Genomic DNA, 22,838 nt, shown 5'->3' on the forward strand with positions numbered 1-22,838 from the left:
ACCGAGAGTCACAGAGGGCTAGGGTTTGTCTCTGAGGAGAGGCAAACTCTCAGAAAGCAAGGATGTCACCAATTTAACTCAGCTTTGTTCCATTTCTGACTGCAAATTCTGTGAATGCTTATGGATAAACAGGAAAGACGGAACACAGAAGTGAAACAGGAAAAACAGACGGGAGCGTTTGGAAGGTTCTGACTCCATTTAGCCAATAATTAACCCTGGAGTTTCCAAAAGGAAGGAACACTGAGCAGCGCAATCGGCAGAATGTGAACCTGCGTGGGCAGATCCCAGTGGAGTTCTAATCCATCGCCTTAATCACTCAGCCATGGCTAGAGACCTTACACTGGTGTAAATCTTGTTCATGTAAAACCATGGAATGGTTACAGCAGAGTCTGAGAGTATTCAGCCCCACCAATTCCCACTCACCCTACAATTCCTACAGCCTCCCTTGTTCTTCCTACCAAGACGAACCACGTCATGTGTCAAATGCCCCGATCCTATTCTAAGGGATTTGATGAAACGTCTGAAAAGATGAACCAACTGAAACTTTGGCAGTGATGAGATTCAAATCCACGACTCGATCGAGGCTGCAGTCTCAATTCAAAGTCTTGCAAACACTCAAACACACTACTGCTGGCAATGTGATAGTAACTATTGCCTTGAGTGGTATTGGTGCTGAGTAAGAACTTAAGTAGCAGCAGAAATAGACCATTTTGTCGCTCGAGCCCCTCACAGTTCTATAAAATCAGAGCCAAGGTAACAATCTTGAGGCCATTCAGACCGTGACAGAGGAACATCGACCATTCAGCTTTTTGATGCTGCTCCGCCATTCAATAAGATCATGGCTGACACGACAGAAACCCCGCACAGCGAGTTAGCCAGAGGGACTTGTATAGAATTTCAAACTGTGTCGTGATGCGATATTTCTGGATTATGCTTTGCAGAAATAGGATTGGGCTGGGATATTTAGGAACACCGGAGAGAAATTGATCGAGCAATGGAATCGTGAAAGTTCACAGCTCATTAGGACCCATCGTGCCCTCGCCAGCTTTTTACAAAGAGATGCCCAGTTAGTCCCAATATCTTTCTCTTTCTTCATAACCCAGCAGCTTTTCCATTTCAAATATTTGTCCAATTCCCTTTTGAAAACTCGGAGTTAAGGGAAACAATATTGAAAAAGGCGCAGGACCTTCAGCAGTGTCCATGCTCAGTGTGTGAAAATTAGCAACGTTTCCCTGGCCCATTGTCGGCATTTTATTTCATTCAAAATATAATACAGTTCATATAGTATCATTAAAATTTATTGAGATCCCATTGACCAATCTGCCACCAAGGAATCATGTCTGACCCCAGTGATCTGTGAAAAATGTAACCAGATCAAATGCAGCCACTAGCGGGCGCTCCAGTGGCGCAATCGGTTAGCGCGCGGTACTTATAGAGCAGTGCGATCAGCGGGCTATGCCGAGGTTGTGAGTTCGACCCTCACCTGGAGCAGAGGTTTTACTGGAGCTACTACATGTGGAACCACATTTGGATCCGAGATTCTTGAATTAATGGCACGGTTTTCAGCCGGCAGCATTGCAATAACAGGGCATAAGCGCACCCCTGACCCCCGTACTGGTTTATTAAATTCTTTTACACAGAGGTGTTGTACAGGAAGATCAACAGCGACTCATTTACCATCTCTTGCATGGTTTTAACTTGTTCTATTTGACTAAAAACGTTAAGAAAATCATGTTTAAATTGTTGCATTTCCACCACTGATCACACAAGATAACACCCGGCTGGAGGTGGTTAGTTAAAACTGCTCCCCAAGTTCCACGGTGACAGACAGTCTGATCCTTGATAGAGTTCCTGATACACGCACGGGGAAAGCAGATATCACCTGACTCATGAAACGCGCATAACATCAAGCTGACCTTTGGCACCAAGCTGATGGTGTATTAGGCCTGTGTCCTCAGTACCTTGTTGTCTGGCTGTGAAACATGGACGACTTACAGCTATCAAGAAAAGAAGCTCCACAATTTCCATCTGCGCTGTGTGCGGTGGTTATTGGGAATCTCCTGGCGGGACACAATCAGGAAGCGGCAGTCTTCACAAAGACAGAGCTCCCAAGTCTGTTCGGCTCATCAAACAGAGGGAGGTTGGATGGCTCGGGCCCGTTTACAGGATGGAAGGTGGTCACATAGCTAAGGGCCAGGCGGCAAGTGAGACGCCCAAAGCTCTGCTTGTATGACACTCACAAGCGTGACATGGAGGCCCTAATTAGCGATTATCAGACATGAATTTCACTCGATGACTACAGGGGAAGATGGCGGCACTTCCTGTGAGCTGTTGTGCATCACCATGATGCCCATTTGCTACAGCGGCTTGGCAACAGGCGCCAAGACTAGAAACAACAACCCATAACATCGCTTTTAGCTTCATGTGAGGCACTTGTGATGGAAACTGCCCCTCAAGGATTGACCTCCTCAGCCATCAGAAACTGTGCAGCATATGGAGACAACCCATCTAAAATAGATTTGTTTGATGTGTGTCCGTCATCTTTCATGAATGGAAGGATGACGAAGATCATTGTGAAATTCATTTGCAAAAAATATGACGTGTTTCACACACAAACACACACAGGAACACAGCCAGACACACAGAGACGCATATGCACACACACACATACACACACATAAACACATATAACAAGCACGCATCAATACATACAGATAGACCAACACGCACACGCGGACACAGACAGACACACACACGCACACACAAACACAGACGTACACAGTGTACACAGACATACAGGCACACATGCACAAAGACACACACACAAACACACGCACATACACAGACACACACATATAAACGCACGCTCACACACACAGAAACACAGAAAGACACACGAAGAAACACACACACGAGCACAAACACACGGACACACACGCACACATACAAAAACACACACACACATGCACACAGAGACACACACGCACACACCACACACGCTGACACACGCGACACACACACATTCACACTCTCTCGCACACACACACACGCACATCACCCACAGAAACAGACACACACACATACACACACACACACAAACACAGACGCTGACACAAACACACACACAAACGCATACTGACGCACATGCACATTCACACACATACACATGCATAAATACATTCACATACACACACTGATACATACAGGCAGACATACATGCACACACAGACACATACAGTCAAAAAAACAGACACAGACATACACACACATACATAAATGCACACACGCACAAAGACACACACACAGACATTTGCACATAAACATAACCACACACACACATGCACGCACACACACGCCAATATGCCATCTTGCTCTAACGCCGGAAAAACCACATTTCAAATTAGTATTCCCATCTTGACAACCTGGGTGGCTCCGTAGCACTGAGGAAAATGTCAACCAGTATCTTTCAGGTGGTATCATGAGCCAATAGACACTGGCATCCTGTTTCTTGAGGTGTAATCGTTGCAATGGTTGCATTAAGGGGCCACCTATAATTCAATTTCTAATCGAAACTTCTATCGTTATTCTTAGTGGAAACCTTGTGCCTGTCAATTTTCAATAGGAACTTTTATCTTTTATTGCTGAAGTTGACGCTGCTGCTGTTAGTTGCTTCAATGAGACCTCTTCATGTTTTATAATACAAAGCATTTATTTTCCATTTTGCTGATACAAAGACTTGTATCTTCGAATGTATCATCAGGACCTGTCCCTCTTCTCCCCAAACTAGCCCATATCTCATTTGTATATTAAATCCAGGGACAGTTAGTGTCCTCGCTGCACAAACCCATATCTCTGTTTATGTTACAGCAGGTCCTGCCTCTCCAATCACTGAAGTAGCCCATATCTATGTTTATAACGTACCAGCCCCAGTTACTGTTATGAATGTACTGGTCCATATTCCTATCTATATTACAGCAAATCCTGTCTCTATTATTAATTCACTAGCCCATATCTCTATTTATATTACACGAGATCATGTCTCTGTTAATACTGAACAAGTAATGTCTCTATTATGACTGCACTAGCTGATATCTCAGTTACTGTTACAGTAGAGCCCGCCTCTGTTATTGCTGCACTAGCCCATATCTCTTTTTATATTGCACCAGGTCGTGTATCTCTTTATGCTACGCCAGACCCTGAGTCATTTCAGATAAGATTCCATAGATTATACAAATTAACTAGACAGACAAACCAATCGAAAAATGATTAGAACGGTCGGGGTGGAATTTGTAAAGCTCACAGTTAAAAACCGTAGAAAGAGAACAACGAGAGTTTCAATCCTTTCCAACAATTGGAATAACTAATCGAATAATTTCAGGTCTGTCAATATCTTGTCAGGTAAACGTACAGGATCATTTTTTCCATCGCTTGTATACAACATCACACATTTGAGGTAAATATCAGGAGTTTCTGTGAGATGCTGCAGTGATCATTTTCCAATAAGATGCTCATCATTCTCGATGTGATTCTAATCCCTGAGTTCCTCAGGATAGTGTCCTAGGCCCAAGCATCTTCAGCTGCCTCATCAATGCCCTTCCCTCCATCATAAGGTCAGAAGAGGGATTGTTCATTGATGATTACACAATGTTCAGCACCAGTCATGATTCCACACATTCTGAAACGGACCATGTCCAAAAGCCGCAAGACCTGGACAACATACAGGCTTGGGCTGATAAGTATCAAGTTACAGTCGCGCCACACAAATGCCCGGTAATGATCATTTCCAACAAGAGAAAATCGAACCACTTCCCCTTGACATTTGAAGAGGAATTAGTATCACTGACTCCCCGACTATCAACGTTGTGGGCGTTACCATTGAGCAGAAACTGAACTGTACCAGCAATGTAAATACTGTGGCGACAAGAGCAGATCAGAGGCTGAGAATGCTGCGGAGAGTAATTCACCTCTTGAACCTCCAAACTCGCCACCATCAACAAGGCTCAAGTCAGGAGTGTGATGGAATACTCTCCACTCGCTTGGGTGAGCGCGGCTCCAATAACACACTAGAAGCTCGACACCATCCAGCACAAAGTAGCCCATTTGTTGACACCTCAACTACCACCATCATCATTCACTCCCTCCACCAATGATGCACAGTGGCATCGGTGTGTTCCATCTACAAGATGCACTTCAGGAACTCATCAAAACTCCTTCGACAGCACCTTCCAAGCCCGTGACCACTACCAGTTAAAAGGGCAAGGACAGCAGAAAGGTGGTAACATCACCACCTGGGAGTTCCCCTCCAAGTCACTCACCATCCTGACTTAGAAATGTATCGCCGTTCCTGCACTGTCACTGGGTCAAAATCCTGGAGCTCCCTTCCTAACAGCACTGTGGGTGTACATCCACACACGGACTGCAGCGGTTCAAGAAGGCAGCTCACCACCAACTTCTCAAGGACAATTAGGGATGGGTATAAAAATGTTGGACTAGCCAACGACGCCCACGTCCCGTGAAATAATAAATAATAATTTTCCAAATGATCTTTGGGAACAGAAAAGTCGATTCTTGGAAGCGAAATGGTCAGTCTGACATCACTTTGTAAACAATGGAAAACAACCGAATGGTTATCAATAAATAGTTGCAGTATTAAACTAGCTGCAATTAAAATGCTGGAACACTTTGGGATTTAACACATTCCCTGAAGTTGGAGATGGGCAGTAGTTTATCACTGAGGTTAATGTCGGGTAATTATTCTTTATTAAGTTTATTTTTTCAAAAAAGCATTATTAGAAAACCGGAGATTTAAATGAATGGGCAATTTCTCAGAGACAGAGAGAGAGAGAGAGAGTGAGAGAGAAATATGTTTCAGTGAGTTAGACGCTGTCTCAGGTAGAGAGATGACAGACATTCAATGAATGTGGTGCCAAAAGTGCCCGTCTTACCAAAGAAATGGTTGGCATGGCATGAATTTTTAACAAGACCACACAACAGAATATACTATCAATAAATGTTTGCGTTATTAGACGATCTGTAGTTACAGTTCGAATAAGAGAAAATAAAAAAAGCTGAAACATTCTGGTGAAGGTAAATCTTTGTGGAATGATGCAGCATGATTTTTTTTTCACACACACACACACACACAGAACAGGCGATTTCTCATATGTAATTCTGTTGGCTTTAATGAAAATGAATATCAGGAGCTGCGCGGAACAAACAGTCAAACAAACAAAACCTCTAGTTTTAGGCCAAAGTCAGAGGCCCATTTGTAACACAACGTCCACCTTATAGAGACATAGATTAGTGTGGTAACAACAGAGACAGAGCCTGGCGTGGCAATTACTGAGACAGGGACTAGTGCAATTTGAGCAGGGACATTACTAGTGCAGTAATAATAGAGAAAGCATCTAATGTTACTTAAGCAAAGACGTGACCTAGTGCACGAATAACAGGGATGGGGACGAGTGCTGTATTAACATAGACAGGGTCTACTGCTGCAATATCGGAGACGGGGCTAGTACAGTAGTTACTGATACAGGGCCTTGATCAACATCAAGTGAAATAGGGCAGTTATTACAGGCACAATGCATAGAGTAATTATTTCCCAAAGAGTCTAAGGCCGTAATAATGGAGACTGCCTCCAGTGTAAGAGAGACAGATATGATCTCGTGGAGTAAAAACAGAGACAGGGAGAGTTGAATAGAAGCAGAGACAGAGGTACAAAGACAAAGTCTCTGCAAAGACAGGATCCATTTTAATTGAAAAGACAGGCAAGTCGAATGTGATACAGGCTGATATAGAGTCTAGTGTAAATTGTTCTGAAATGGTCTAGCGGAATATAAGTGCAGACATGATTCAGTGTGTTATAAGCAGGGCTGCGATCTAGTGGAATATAAGTGAGGCAGTGACGAGTGCAGTAATAATTGAGACAGGATCTTGTGTAATACGAACCAGCCTAGTGTAGTAATAACACAGACCGGATCCAGTATAAGAAAACTGATACAGGGTCTAGCGGAGCTTCACATAATTCAGGGCTCTTTGTAATATAAACTGACGCAGTGTCTGGTGAAGTAAATACCGCCAAAGATACGAGATTAATGCAAACAGAGACATAGACAAGTACAGAAATGAGAATAATGGTATAGGACAATAACAACAGAAACAGAGAATTGTGTGATATTGTGAGACACGTATTGGTGCAGCATTACCTGAGACAGGGCCTAGTTTGATAGACACGTGGCAGGTTCTACTGGAGTAATAGCTGAGACAGAGTCTTGTGAAATGCAACTAAAAACATGTTCTAGTTTTCTATAACCAGAGACAATCTATAGTACAGTGCCAACTGGGGCATGGTTTACTGTAACTTTAGCCTAGACCTGCTTCAGTGCAGTCATGACTGAGATAGTGCCAACTGTATTGTGGCCCTCGTCCAGTACATAAACAACTGTGGCTGAGCCAATTATAGGCACAACTGAGAGATGACCTTCTCTAATATGACCAGAGACATGTCCTAGTGTAATAGAAACAGAAACGGCGTCTATTTTAATATGAACAGAGACAGTGCCAAATGCAGTAATAATTGAGACAGCGCCTGCTTCATGTGATGTGAGCAATGACGGTTTCACTGCCATCCACTGGTCAAACATTGCTATTACAGGTGTTGTGAAAATGTCGATTCCATTTACTGTTTCTGAGATCAATGGTTAAAATCAGAAATAATGGAAAACTTAGTCGGCAGGATTCGAACCTGTGCGGGGTAACACCTAATGGATTTCAAATCCATCGCCTTAACCACTCGGCCACGACTAAAGACTTTGGCGGAAGGCCTGTATTATTTATACGAAATCATAGAATAGTTGCAGCAGAGACAAGAGGGTCTTCTTCCCGCCCTGTCACTGTCACAACGCGACCTTTTCCCCATAACCCTGCAATTTATATTGTCCCTCCTCGTTCTCCCTCCCAAACTGGGAATGAAAGAGTGAGAATGAAAGAGGAAGAGAAGTGACGGGTTTTGGAGATCCCAGGGGAGAGAGACTCCGGGAACAGTTCATTGTGACAGTTCACACAGCAACAAGAAAACAACATTCCCAGATGAGGACCAAACCCGGGCGGCAGGAGTGGGAGCGCCGAATAATAGCACGTTTAGTTCAAACACAGAAGATTTGTTCAGCCAATAACAGCATCGAGTGTGTTAGACATGATCATGAAGTGAACATTGAGGTGAAATAGTGCCACAAACTGCGGATGTACAACTTCCAATTTCCAAAACCCACCAACCTCATCAATGCGGCTCCTCTGAACATTTCAAGTCAAATATTGATCCTTTATAAGGTGCCGTTCCCAGAACTATACACAGTCCTCCAGGTGTGATCTAACCAGGGCTTTGCATAGCTGTAGCAAACCTTTCCCTCTTTAGTATAACAGCCTCTGTTACAGGGTATACAGCAAGGGGAATTAGATTGTATAGATCGAATCAGAAAAATATGGAGATGCTTCATCAGAATAAAATTCCTTTTCAAATTCCATTTGAAATGAACTTGATTGTTTCGAAAGCTGTATAAGAATCCCCAGCCCACATCTCTGTGACATTGGGTCAGGGAAACTTTGTTAATTTTCACACACTGAGCATAGACACCGCAGAAGCTCCTGCACTTCTTTCAGTTTTGTTTTTCTCAACTCAGAGTTTTCAAAAGGGAATTGGACAATGACTTGAAAGGAAGAAAAAAAATCAGAGTTATGGAGAAAGGGAAGGAAATTGAGTCTAATTGAAAGAACAATGTAAAAGGCTGATAATGATATGATGATTGAGTGGTCTCCTCAAGCGGTCTGCCATTTTATGATGACATTATCAGGTTAATTTGACGACAACATTTATAAATCTGCAACCGAATTCCATTTCTGTAAAGCAAGGACCCAAAGTGCTGCTGCAGGACCTCACAGTTTAACATGAGGTGCAGGTGCCTCTGGCTTTGTCAGGTATTGTTCTGTAGTGAACTGGTTATCACATGTGCACGAAATCACCAAGCCTCCTTAGACAGCACCTTCCAAACCCATAACCATTACTACCTGGAAAGACAAGGGCAGCAAATAGATGGGAACACTACCACCTGGAATTTCCCCTCCAAGTCACTCACCATTCTGACTTGGAAACATGGCACTGTTTCTTCACTGTCGCTGGTTCAATATCCTGGAACTCCCTTCCTAAAAGCACTTTGGGTGTACCTACACCACATGGACAGTTGCATTTCAAGAAGGAAGCTCAGCACCACCTTCTCAAGGGCAACTAGGGATGGGCAATAAATGCTGGCCCAGCCAGCGAACCCCACATCCCGAGAATAAATTGCAAATTGTCTGCAGAATTTTTGTTTTTATGCAGAATTAATCATCGGTTAAATAAAATTAAAACCAACCAAACACCCCTTCCTTCTTACTTCCGTTTATCTCCATTCAGGATCATAATTCTTCTTATCCGTGTTACTAAACGTTATTTCAGTTGCAAACATTCACTAAATTTGCAGTCTGAAATGGAACGATAATTGGTCAAGTTGGTGACATCCTTGCTTTCTGGGCCTTTGTCTCTCCTTCGGCCTCTGTTACTCTCGGTGTATATGTCTGTGTGTTTTCCTCTGTGTGTGTCAATGTGGTTCAGTCCCCTGAGGAGTTGAATACATTTTTACCATCACAAACTATATTCGCATTGGCTAATCCATTTTAACTGTGCCTTTTATTGTAATTTCAGGCTTCTTTCATGAGAGAAACGTTTCTCCCCAAAATGACACGTTTATATAAAACACAATCAATATGCATTATCACACAGTCCCAGGTTTTTATTGGGTTCTTAAGCGACAATGAGAAAAAAATCCAACTCTCCTGTGCCCAACGAGTCCCAACAGCAATGATATTTTTATCTGAATATTAATTTCAAATATAATTTAACAACTGACCAACCATGCACCTACAAATAACACATTCGAAATCTATGAAGCTATTGGATTCAAATAACCCCATTACTTATTCTCTCTTCCTCAGCTCCATAGTGAGTGAGACAGGGAAGAGCAGAAAAGCAGCAACATTCCGGCCCCGCACTCTCCAATCACCCGCTGCCAGCAGAAAGATACAGTCGCTTTGCTGAGTGTTTATTCTGTGAAATGGTGAAGAGCGAATATAAGACGCTTGTAAGATACTGCGTTCAGTTAATATTCAACAACAAACAGGAACAAGGCAGCTTTTCTCTCACTTAAAAGGGCAAGTTTTTATAATGCTACAGCATACAACAACAACTTATATTTAGAAAGCGCCTTTAACCTGTTGAAACGTCACAAAGCGTCCGCCATGGTCATTATATAACAAAGTGTGACGCCGAGCCTCATAATCGGTCAGCTGACTAAAAGCTCTGTCAAAGGGGGAGGCTTTAAGAACTGTCTTAAAGGAGGAAAGTATCGATTTCATGTTCCATCCAACAGCAATGGTTCTTCTCATTGGCTGAAGAAGCCACTTGTGTTCAACCTGAACAGACCATTTAGCCGGAGAAAGTTGACTGGTGAAAGAGATCGGGAAAGAAAAAATTCCAAAAGTAGCCTCCTTGAGCCAAATTTCCAGCAGCTTCCTGATGGCCGACTGGTTCGGGTTCAGCACTTTCACTGCGTCACCCCAGGTTTGATTCCCTGTCAGAGAATTGAGATTTTCTGCTCTTGGGCGAACTGCTAAAGCCAACATTACTGTCTTCCTGGCTGAAAACAACAAAGAACAGTTCTGTCACATTCAGGGCAATGAGAGTTGAAGTTTCACATCAGAACTGAAATGTCTCACGTGCAACAAGTCGAGAATAAATCGAGAGTCGGAGTGAGGAAGTGAAAATAAAAGAGGAGGGCTATGATAGGTTACAAAGCACTGACTATAGAGCTGGTGATGCGAGGCAGAATATTATTCCTGTATTCCCCATGTTACCTTCAATTCTAATTTCCTTATTTATCCCATTCCCAACATTCCCACTACAGTTTGGTGGCATATAAACAACTCCCACTAATGTTTGATGCCTCTTTCTGTTTATTAGCTCCACTCAAACTTATTCTTCAATCTAAGATCCTCTCCCACTAATGTGCGGATCTGGACCCTTATTAACAGCACTAACCCACCTCCTTTTCCTTTTTGCCCATCCTTCTTAAATGACGATTGCTCTTGAATATTCAGATCAACCAATCACACTGCTTTGTCAAAGCAGAACACATGGCCGATTGGCCAATTTATTTGCTGTAACTTTCTGCCATTTTGTGTTTCCCAACACCCCAGTTGTATCTCTCTAAGTTTTACTGCCATTTTATAACTCAATCCATCGAGATGTAACCCCTGCCCTTCTATCCGACGCTTTGAATTCAAGACAATGAGCAAATTCAGCGGGTTTTCTTGTCATTTCTAGCACTGAATTTGACACCGGACTCGTTCAACGGCAGTTAAATAGTCTCAACCGTTCACCCCTTCAAAATGAACCTGTTGTGTTGCTTCTTGCAGTGCATCTGCTGAACAACATAAGCTCATCCCAGCTCCGCTTTCTTCATAGTGAAATCCAGTGTGAAAATATGAACAATTTCAAAGCTTAACAACGTGCACAAGACTGGAGGGAGAATGTGGCTCTGGATAATTCACACTGTGCACATTCCTGTTATCAGCATCTCGGACAATCAGGAAAATGAGATCCTGTAAACCCTTCCCTTCTCAAATTCTCGTGTTTTCCTTCCCTATCCCTGATTCCCAGGGAAATATTGAGTTCATGGACTGACTGTGTCTGCATCAAGCAACTAATTGACTTGGGAGCTTGGGAGGTGAGGCAGGGACAGAAGCAGAAACAGATGTGACATGACAGTGTTTAGAATTTGATGTGCGTCAGTTACTTTCAGTGATGAATTTCTGCCGTGTGTCCCCTTGTCAGTTTCACAGGAGCCGCAGTGATGAGGTTGTGGGTTTTGGAAATTGAAAGTTGTACATGAGCAGCTTTGAACAGCAGGTCGAACAAGTGCCAGTTCAGATTGAATGTATGGGTTTGTGTGCGGTGTTTAATTTTAACAGGAAGGGTGAGGAGAGACAGCATCAATATAAATTGCTGTGGGGAACAGGCGATTTTTTTGGAATTAGTTAAATGGCTCTTCAGAGAGATGGCATTGGCACGATGGGCTGAATGTACTCCTCTGCTGTAGTCATCTATAATTTTATACCGACCATATTAACTTGTGCATAGGGCCGTTCGCCATAGCCGAGTGGTTAAGGCGTTGGAGTCCAAACCCATTGGGGTTTCCCACTTCTCATTATTCCTGCTTTTAACTCTGTTTCTACAGAGTTATTAACGGTTACATTGATCAAGTCCATCCAGAAACTCGGGAGTTTTCCTATTTCCGTTCACTCCTGAAAACATTCACGAATCTTGCATTCGGAAATGGATCAAAAACGGAGCCAGGTTGGTGTCAGGCTTGCTTTCTGGGTGTATGTCTCTCCTTAGAAACAATAACTTGCCCTCTGTCACTCTCGGTGTCTATGTCTGTGTGTGTTCCTCTGTGTGTGTCAATGTGGTTCAGTTCCTCATTTTTACCATCCAAACATTATTCACCTTATTCCTGCGGCTTCATATTAAGATGGTCCAGAGAAAACAAAAGCGCTGTTTTAAAAGATGTAAGAGGACATTTATTTCTGTTTCTTTTTGAATGCAGGCTGTTCAGCTACTAAATGCCCGGACGTGACAAAACGGAGGATGATTATATATTCTAATTCAGTGCCAATGCCGGCCAACGTAATGGTTGTTTCTGCTCTGACTGTGGTTGAGTGGCCGAATGGACTGAGCTGCTGGTCGAGGTTCCTATGATTTGGGCTCCACTCCCGCGGTTATTAAACTTTCCGGTGGTTTGCTTTTGAGACACTTCCTAAAAATGCTCCGTGCGACCGGCTGATCTGTGCAGTGTTGCATTTTGGTTGGGAGGATGGGGAGAGTCAGTCTAAGTTGGGTTAATAGCAGGGACTGAAAATCCTTTTTCTCTCTTACTCCCTGTACGCATTCTATTATTTTCTACAAGCAACAGTTCGATTTCACTAAATAGTTGTGGCCAAGTGATTTTAACTGACGGTCTGCAGAATTACTTATCGGTTATTTGGAATAAAAACCATTCAGAGTAACCATTCAAAACCAAACATTCACTAAATTGGCAATTGGAAATAGAAGAGTAATTGACCATTCCTGATCAACCAATCACAACTGCTCTTTGACAGCAGCACGCCAGGCCGAATGGCCTCTTACTTTCCGTAACTTTCTATAATGTTATGTTTCCCAATACCACGGATGCTCTTTCCCGGTTATTCTGCCATATTATAACCCATTCTATCGAAATGTACTTTGTTACCTTGTGTCCTGTCCTTCTGAATTCAAGACCCGGAGTGAATTCAGTGAGAAGTTTTCTTGCCATTTCTAGTAAGAGATTTGGAACCAGACCAGTTGAATGACAGTTTAAATGGTGCCAGTCCTTCACTGCAGCGCATTGTGTTTTTGAGTGGAGATGATTTCTGTTTGTTACAAAGTGCAGGATCATCTGATTAACTGACGGAGCTGGATCCAGGTTCCGAATGATCAATTCCTACTTAATTACTTTTGTTCTATTTCGGTGGCAATGCCAATGAAGGAGATGATTAATAATTTTCACCTATGTGGTAGCGTGGCCGAGCGGTCTAAGGCGCTGGATTAAGGCTCCAGTCTCTACGGAGGCGTGGGTTCGAATCCCACCGCTGCCAAATATTTAGCAGCCCCATTTGGACAAACACACACCACCGAAAATTGAGCGTCCTGTGCTGCATTTTGTCAAGAAGAAAGAGGAGAGACAATACAAATATGAGTTGCTGCGGGGAAAAGGTAGGGTGTGGAATTATAGTAGTTGAGTTCCTCTTCCAGAGAGTCGGCTTGTGAACGACATGCTGAATGTAGCCGCTTCTGATTTTATACAAACAGCAATGACGTCAGTGCAGGTCCTGTGTTCACGGTGGAGTGGATAAGGGGATGGGGTTGGAATCCTGTGGGGTCTCCTCACAGACTTCCAAATCCTACCAGCTCCAGTTCTCATCATTCCTGATTTTGATAAGGTGCCTATGGAGTTAATTATTAGATTAGTCAAAAAGAAAAGGGAAGCATTTGTTAGGGCTAGAAGGCTGGGGACAGATGAAGCCCGTGGAGAATACAAAGAAAGTAGGAAGAAACTTAAGCAAGGAGTCAGGAGGGCTAAAAGGGGTCATGAAAAGTCACTGGCAACAAGGATTAAGGAAAATCCCAAGGCCTTTTATACATATGTAAATAGCAAGAGGGTAGCCAGGGAAAGGGTAGGCCCACTCAGGGACAGAGGTAGGAATTTGTGTGTGGAGCCAGAAGAAATGGGAGAGATACTAAATGTATACTTCTCATCAGTATTCACCAAAGAGAAGGACTTAGCGGTCGATTTGTCTAGGGAAGAGTGTGTAGATAGCCTGGAACATGTTGAGATCAACAGAGAGGAGGTGTTAGGCGTCTTGAAGAATATTAAGGCGGATAAGTCTCCAGGGCCAGATGGGATCTACCCCAGAGTACTGAGGGAGGCAAGGGAGGAGATTGCTGGGGCCTTGACAGAAATCTTTGTATCCTCACTGGCTACGGATGAGGTCCCAGAGGACTGGAGAATGGCCAATGTTGTTCCACTGTTTAAGAAGGGTAGCAGGGATAATCCAGGAAATTACAGGCCGGTGAGCCTTATCTCAGTGGTAGGGAAATAAGGGGCAGCATGGTTTTGTCAAGGGGAAGTCGTGTCTCACTAACTTGATCGAGTTTTTCGAGGAAGTGACAAAGATGATCGACGATGGAAGGACAGTGGATGTTATATACATGGTTTTCAGTAAGGCCTTTGACAAGGTCCCTCATGGCAGACTGGTACAGAAGGTAAAGTCACACGGGATCAGAGGTGAGCTGGCAAGATGGATACAGAATTGGCTTGGTCATAGAAGACAAAGGATAGCAGTGGAAGGGTGCTTTTCTGAATGGAGAGCTGTGACTAGTGGAGTTCCGCAGGGATCAGTGCTGGGACCTTTGCTGTTTGTGGTATACATAAATGATTTGGAGGAAAATGTAACTGGGCTAATTAGTCAGTTTGCAGACGACACTAAGGTTGGAGGAGCTGCAGATAGTGAAGAGGATTGTCAAAGGTTACAACGGGATATAGATCGGTTGGAGACTTGGGCGGAGAAATGGCAGATAGATTTTAATCCGGACAAATGCGAGGTAATGCATTTTTGAAGGTCTAATACAGACAGGAATTATACAGTAAATGGCAGAACCCTTAAGTGCATCGACTGGCAGAAGGATCTGGGTGTACAGGTCCACAGGTCACTGAAAGTGGCAACGCAGGTGGATAAGGTAGTCAGGAAGGCATATGGCATGCTTGCCTTCATTGGCAGGGGTATTGAGTATAAAAGCTGGGAAGTCATGCTGCAGCTGTATAGAACCTTGATTAGGCCACACTTGGAATATTGCATGCAATTCTGGTCGCCACATTACCAGAAGGATATGGAGGCGTTGGGGAGGGTGCAGAGGAGGTTTACCAGGATGCTGCCTGGTCTGGAGGTTATTAGTTATGAGGAGAGGTTGGAGAAACTCGGATTGTTCTCACTAGAGCGACGGAGATTGAGGGGCGACTTGATAGAAGTTTACAAAATTATGAGTGGCATGGACAGAGTAGATAGTCAGAAGCTTTTTCCCAGGGTGGAAGAGTCAATTACTAGGGGTACATAGATTAAAGGTGAGAGGAGAAAACTTTAGAGGAGATGTGCGGGGTAAGTTTTTTACGCAGAGGGTAGTGAGTGTCTGGAATTTGCTGCCAGAGGAGGTGGTGGAAGCAGGTACGATAGTGGTGTTCAAGAGGCAGCTTGACAAATACATGAATAGGATGGGAATAGAGGGATACGGACCCCGGAAGTGCAAAATATTTTAGTTGAAGGGCCATATGATCGGCGCAGGCTTGGAGGGCCGAAGGGCCTGTTCCTGTGCTGTACTTTTCTTTGTTCTTTGTTCTATAAACGGAATCAAAACCATTCCCATAGTTTCTTCTTTCCGTTCGTCTGTGTGATTGTCAATGTGGTTCAGTTCCCCAAAGGAAAGGACACATTTTTAACAGAACAAACTTTATTCACGTTAGTTGTGCATCTTCAGATCAAAAATTATCAGGGTGAAAGGTACAAAAAGAGTCTGTCTCCTTCTCTGTGTGCCCCATTGCAACAACAGCTTATATTTAGATAGCGCCTTTAACGTAATTCAACCGCCAAAGATAGTTCACAGGATCATTATATAACAGAGTCTGACACTGACACACATAAGGAGATGTTAGGCCACGTGACCAAAAGCTTGGTCGGAGAGGTAGGTTTTAAGAAGAGTCTTAAAGGAGGAAAGTGAGATCGTGGCGGAGAGGTTTAGGGAGGGAATTCCAGAGATTGGGGCCTCGGTAACTGAAACCACGGTCACCAATGGTGGAGCTATTCTGTTTGGGAATGTACAAGAGGCCAGAATTAGAGGAACACAGATGTCTCAGAGACTTGTGGGGTTAGAGGACATCACAGAGATTGGGAGAGGCGAGAACAAGGAGGGATTTGAAAACAAGGTTAAGAAATTTTGAAGTAGATACATTCTTTGAACGGGAGCTAATGTAAGTCAGCGGGTAGAGGGTGATAGGAGAATGGGACTTCCTGTGAGTGAAGACACAGGCAGCAGTTTTGGATGACCTCAATTTGCGGGCGGGAGAATGTCCACTTACATTCCAGAACTGACATTCTGCTGGATCAGCACTGCCCTGTTTCCAAGACCAGTATTGATCCTTTATAAGGTGCGGTTCCCAGAACTACACACAGTCCTCCAGGTGTGATCTAACCAGGCCTTTGTTTAGCTGTAGCAAACCTTTCCCTCTTTTCTATAACAGCGTCTGTAACAGCTTGTACAGCAAGAGGAATCGATTGTATAAATCGACTGAGAAAAATGAGGAGATGTTTGGTCAGAATAAACTTCTTTCAAATATTCAATAGGAAATCAATTGCTTAAATAAATATTCCTCTTTATTTCGAAGACAACATGTGAATCCCCAGTTCAACTCTCCATGCCATTGGGTCAGGGTAACTTTGTTAATGTTCACACACTGAGCGTGGACACTGCAGAAGCTCCTGCACCTCTTCCAATATTGTTTTTCTTAACTCAGAGTTTTCATAAGGGAATTGGGCGATTATTTGAAATGGGAAAAAAAACTGCAGGGTTATGAAGGAAGAGAATGATATTGGAACTAAGTGGATAGCTCTTTGAAGAAAGCGCACACCCGATGGGTCGAATGCCCACCTAATGAGCTGTGTCAGTTTACAATTAGATTAATTTCTCTGCAGCTTTCCAAAGTGTCACACCCCAGTTCTATTCCGGTAAACAGGATCTTGCAGCGCAGTGGGTCTACACAGTTTGAAATTCTATACAAGTCCCTTTGGCTTTTTCTTGCACATTGTTTCTGTAGTGTAGCGATGTCAACATACCATAAGTTAACAAATAAACAAGTAGTGTTTATCACATTCACTTCAGATGCGCAAGGTCACCGGTTCGAAAGCTGGCAAAAATATTTTGAAAACTGAATCATCTAATTGTGAGAAGTTGTACAATTCCTGTTTCTTGCTAAACAATAGCCGAATACATTATCTCACAGCCATGTGACATTGGCACTTCACCAGGCTTTGAATGATTTTCTCCAAAAGGCACGGTAATGAGAAAGAGACAAAAAATGAGACGAATTACAGTAAGATAGTTTGTGCATGTGTGAAGTGTTGAATGACCTGCTGATGTGCTCTGTCATTTTATGATTCCAATGTCAGATCATTTTCTCTGCCGCATGGCTATGTTTTTCAGCCGAATTGTACTTCCATAAAACAGGGTTTGGAAGTGCAGTAAGGCTGCACAGTTTGATATTTTAAGTCGGTCCCTGTGGTTCTGCCCATTGTTTCTGTAGTTACCAATTGGTTATCACGTACATGCAAAGGTCCCCTGTCTGGAAATGGGTAGAAACATTATTGAAATTTACACATTCAAGTGTGAGAGAAAGTTCCATAATTCACATTTGTTGTTGAATATTAACTGAATATAGTATCTCGCTGCTACAGTAAATTTGCCCTTCGCAAAGCTGTAAAAAGCATTCTCAAAACGAGGAAGGGTGAAACTGACTAGGCACAAAAAACTAGCAGTTCCTTTCATCAACAACAGAAATTAATGAGTTTACAAATACAAATTCACAGTTACTTACTGACTGAAAGATGACAACCAGTGTGATCCAAAGACTAGCTTCATCGTAAAGACAGACGCAATTGATACTGTGATTGAACACGAGACATTGGGAGAGATGGTCCAAAATTACTTTGTATCGCACTTCATCATGGTTCTTAATTCTTTCATGAGCATCGTTGGCCAGCATTTTTGCACATCCCCAAATCCCCTTGAGCTGTGTAACTTGTTAAACCATTTCAAAGGTTAGTTGAGAATCAACCACATCACTGTGGGTCTGGTGTCACATGCAAGTCAGACCAGGTAAGGACGACCGATTGAATTTCCTAAAGGACTGGTGAATCACATGGGTTTATATGGCAATATCAGTGATAGTTTCATGGTCATCATGACTGAGAAAATACTGAGGACATGTCTGATCAGAATAAACACCTTTTGTAAGTTCACCATGAAATGATTTGCATAAATAACTTATGTTAATATCGAAAACTGCAGAAAGAACCCTACTCCAACTCTTAATTTCATTGTGTAAAGGAAATGTTCATTAAGGCAAACTTCATGGATTCACAGAAACTGCTTCTTTGAAAAGGAATTTGGCAATGGTTGAAAGGGAGAAAATTCTGATAAATGGAAAGAGAGAAGGAAATTGGGACTAATTGGCAAGATCTTTGTAAAAAAAAAACTGATATAAATATAATGGGTGGAAGGACCTCTTACTGCGCTGTGCCACTTGACGATGACATTGTTGATCAGTCTGTCTCCAGCATTCCTAATGAGAACAGCCGAATTCCATTTCTTCAAAACAAAGACCCAAAGTACTGCAGCATGACGTCACCTTTTAACATTCCAGACAGCTCCATTGGGATCCAGGCAGGGAAATGTTCCTGTAGCGTTGTAGTTACCCTGCTCATTTCGCATGTGTAAGTTATTCCATTCGATGCTCGGGGAAACATTATCACCCAACTGTGTGGAAAAGTTGCATCGCTCCCATTCCTGTTTGTTGTTGAATATGAACTGAATGCTGGATCTTGCAGCCACATTAGATTCGCTCTTCACCATTTCTGAAGATAACATTCAGCAAAATAAGAAGATGTTTCCGCTGGCAGTGGGTGATTGGAGAGTGCGGGGCTGGAATATTGTTACCTTTTCCTGTCTCACTCACCGTGGAGCTGAGAAAGAGCGATTAATTGATGGGCTTGTTTCAATCCAATAGCCTCGTTGATCTGTATTGATTTAGATGGGGGTTCATGATCGTCCATATTCTTTGTTATATCCGAAATGAATATCCATAAACAAAGCTTCGTGTGGGAGCTCAGTGGGCGACAGGTGAGTTTTCAACGTGGGGGGGTTTTCTTGTGGTTTCAGGGTCCCAGAACAAGCCAGAGAATTAATGAGTAATGATGGGGGGGAAAATGGCTATAACTTAGCCTCTGGGTGGTTTCGAACCACCAACCTTTTAGCTCACAGCCGAACAGGCTGACCAATTGCGCCACAGAGACTTAAGGAAAATGCCTGCACGCTGTAGGATATCCTAAAGCAATGGCTCAGCGAGTGAAAGCTTCAGATTGCCGCTACCCGAATGATAATTATCCTCTCAGTTTTACTCTTCCCAAATAAAGGGTGAGACATTCATTGTGGATACATGGAAACAGTCTGATCCCACCCACTGCAGACACATCCATGTCACTGGGAACCAGATCCCCTACAACTGGTGCCGTCTCCCTTCGAGCCTTTTGGTGCCTTGTCTGTTACCAAGTATTCCGCTTGTCCCAAAACCAATAATTCTAAAGGAGTTTCTCTGTTTCACAGGGAGTGGTTAGGATCTGGATTGCACCACCTGAGAGTGTGAGGGAGGCAGATTCATCGGGATTTCAACAGAGAATTGTACAGAAAATGCAGATCTCCGGGGAAAAGGTGGGGGAGTGGGACCAGGTGAGTTAGTTTCCAGAAGAGTAAGAGGCCTCCCTTTTCAGACGGAGATGAGCAGATTTTCTTATTCTCTCAGAGGTCGTTAGTCTGTGGAATTATTTTCCCCAGAAAGCAGTGGAGGCAGGGTCATTGAATTTATTCAAGGCAGAATTAGACAGATTTTTGATACACAAGCGGGTCAAGAGTTATGGGGGTGAGGTGGGGACAGACAGCAAAGAGGAGTTGAGACCACAGCCTGATCAGCCATGATCTTATTGGATGGTGAAGCAGGCTCAAAGGACTGAATGGCCAACTCCTGTCCCTGAGTCCTTTGTTCCTATTAGTCGGGCCGAATGGCCTCTATCTGTGGTGTAGCCTTGGCTCTGATTCTCTGACACTATGAGGTGCTTGAGGGGAAAAATGGTCTATTTCTGCTCCTATTTGTTATGTTCTAATTCAGAGCCGACATCACCCAAGGCAATGGTTGGTCTACTGTTGATGGTGGCAGCGTGGCTCCACGTTTTAACGAGATTGGCTTGGGTTTCGTTGTTTTCATGGGTTCGAATCCTCAAGCCATCAACGTTTCAGCTGTTTTGTTCTTTCAGTCACTTCACCTGAGCCCGGGCTTGTGGTTGTTGCCATATTAAGATGTCCCTCCTGGCAGGATGAACCAGGAGAGATAGTAAGAATTGCAGGGTGACTGGGAATGTGTGGGGCCGAATGTCCTCTCTCTCTGTTAAACCTGTCTATGATTTTATATGAAAAAGGTTAAAATCGATATAAGGTCTGTAATCATGGCTGAGTGGTGAAGACAATGGATTTAAAATCCATTGCGCTCTCCCCATGAAGGCTTGAATCCTGCCGACCTCGCTGCTCCTTCCTTTAGGTGCCTCCAGATTAAAATTAATTATTGGGGAAATGGAATAAAAACCTTCCAACCACTCTCGGGTGGTTCTCCTGCTTCCCTTCCTCGTTTCTTCATTTCCGTTCATCTGCAAGCATTCACCATAATCTCTGTCTGAAATAGAACAATAATTAGACCTGTTGGTGACATCCTTGTTTTCTGGGTGTTTGTTTCTCCTCAGGCCTCTGTCACTCTCGGTGTATATGTTTGTGTGTGTTCCTCTGTGTGTGTCGATGTGGTTCAGTTCCCCAAGGGGGTGAACACATTTTTAACCATCACAAACTTTATTCACTTTAGTTGTGCAACTTCATATTAAAATGTTACAGAGAAAAATATCAGGATGAAAGATGCAAGAGGAGTTTGTCTCTTTCTATGTATGGACTACAACAACAACTTAAAAAGCACCTTTAACCTAATGAAACGTCACAAAGCGTTCCCCAGGATCATTGTAGAACAAAGTGTGACACCAAGTCACATATTCAGTCAGGTGACTAAAAGCTCGGTCAAAGGGGGAGGCTTTAAGAACTGTCTTGAAGGGGGAAAGTATCGATTTCATGTTCCAGCTAACAGCAATGGTTCTTCTCATTGGTGAAGAAGTCACTTGTGTTCAACCCAAACAGATCATTTGGCAGGAGAAAGTTGTCTCTGGTGAAAGAGATCTAAAATGAAAAAAAAATGTCAAAAGTAGCTCCATAATCCAAATTTCAAGCCTTATTGGTAGTTCCTCTGGTGTACCGTGACTCGGATTTACAGCTTTCATTGGGCCCACAGTGGTTAGGCTGGAGGGTTTTAGAAGTTGTAAGTTGAACATGAGCAGCTTGTGGGACTATTTCACCTCATTGTCGATGTCATGTTCCAGCTCACAGCAAATGTTCTCGCTGGCTGAAGAATTGGTTTGTGTTGAGTCTAAACATGCAGTTTTGTGGTAAAAGAGATCTGAATTTTTTTTTTAAATGGCAAAAGCAGCGTAGATAATCCATACCGAAAAAAGACTTGACAGCTTTCTTGCTGGCCTAGTGGTTACGATTCGGTGCTTTTAGCGCCTCAGGTGGGGTTTGGTTCTCGGTCAAGGAATGAAAATTTATTAAACTTGTGAAATGTTTAAAAACGAGTGTTGCGAACTTATTGATTGAAAACATTTAACAGCTGCACCAGAGTCAGTGGAAGGAGAGTTGAATTCTTGCCTCAGAGCTGAAAATGTCACACTGGGAACAGTTCGAGAACAAACACAGACGCAGAGTGAAGAAATGAAAGAAGGACAAGAGAAGGGCTGGTTGCAGAGCAGTTTCCATAGTGATGTTGGTGCGAGGAAAAATATGGGTGGGAGAAGGATATATTTTGCTGTCTCCTGTTTGCACTGGCACAAATATTACTCCTGTTCGATCAAACAATCAGAACTGCTCTTTGAAAGCAGTAAAAAGAGCCGAAAGGCCTCCAACTATCTTGTAACTTTCTATAATTTTATGTTTTCCAACACCACGGGTGCTTCTTTCACAATCATTCTGCAATGTTATAGCCCATTCCAACGAGATGTGCTTTCTTACCTTGTATTCGGTTCTTTTGAAAACAAAACATGGAGCAAATTCAACGAGTTTTCTTGTCATTTCCAGCACGAGATTAGTCACGAGACTAATTGAACGACACATTAATGGTGCCAATCCTTCCCTGGAGCACACCGCGTCAAAGAGAACTGTTACCATCAGCCTGTTATGTAGCTTCTTTCAGTACATCTGCTGA

General features: G+C 43.1%; 1 protein-coding gene and 3 non-coding genes across 4 annotated transcripts in view; 3 read left to right on the plus strand and 1 right to left on the minus strand.

Moving 5' to 3' along the window:
* LOC144698068 (uncharacterized) overlaps window positions 1-22,838 on the plus strand; it is a 107,983-nt gene that overhangs the window by 76,051 nt on the left and 9,094 nt on the right. Inside the window, 2 exon segments of the mRNA XM_078569994.1 lie at window positions 12,330-12,448; window positions 12,699-12,778. Of these exon segments, the coding sequence (XP_078426120.1) occupies window positions 12,330-12,448; window positions 12,699-12,778 (199 nt within the window).
* On the plus strand, window positions 1,397-1,491 carry trnai-uau (transfer RNA isoleucine (anticodon UAU)). The gene is made up of 2 exons: window positions 1,397-1,434; window positions 1,456-1,491. It is a non-coding gene; the product is annotated as a tRNA-Ile (tRNA).
* On the minus strand, window positions 7,727-7,809 carry trnas-uga (transfer RNA serine (anticodon UGA)). Its single transcript has one exon. It is a non-coding gene; the product is annotated as a tRNA-Ser (tRNA).
* trnal-aag (transfer RNA leucine (anticodon AAG)) lies at window positions 13,686-13,767 on the plus strand. The gene has a single exon. It is a non-coding gene; the product is annotated as a tRNA-Leu (tRNA).

This window comes from Cetorhinus maximus, chromosome 23 (genome assembly GCF_964194155.1).
Source record: "Cetorhinus maximus chromosome 23, sCetMax3.hap1.1, whole genome shotgun sequence".
In the NCBI taxonomy this organism is placed as follows: Eukaryota; Metazoa; Chordata; class Chondrichthyes; order Lamniformes; family Cetorhinidae; genus Cetorhinus; species Cetorhinus maximus.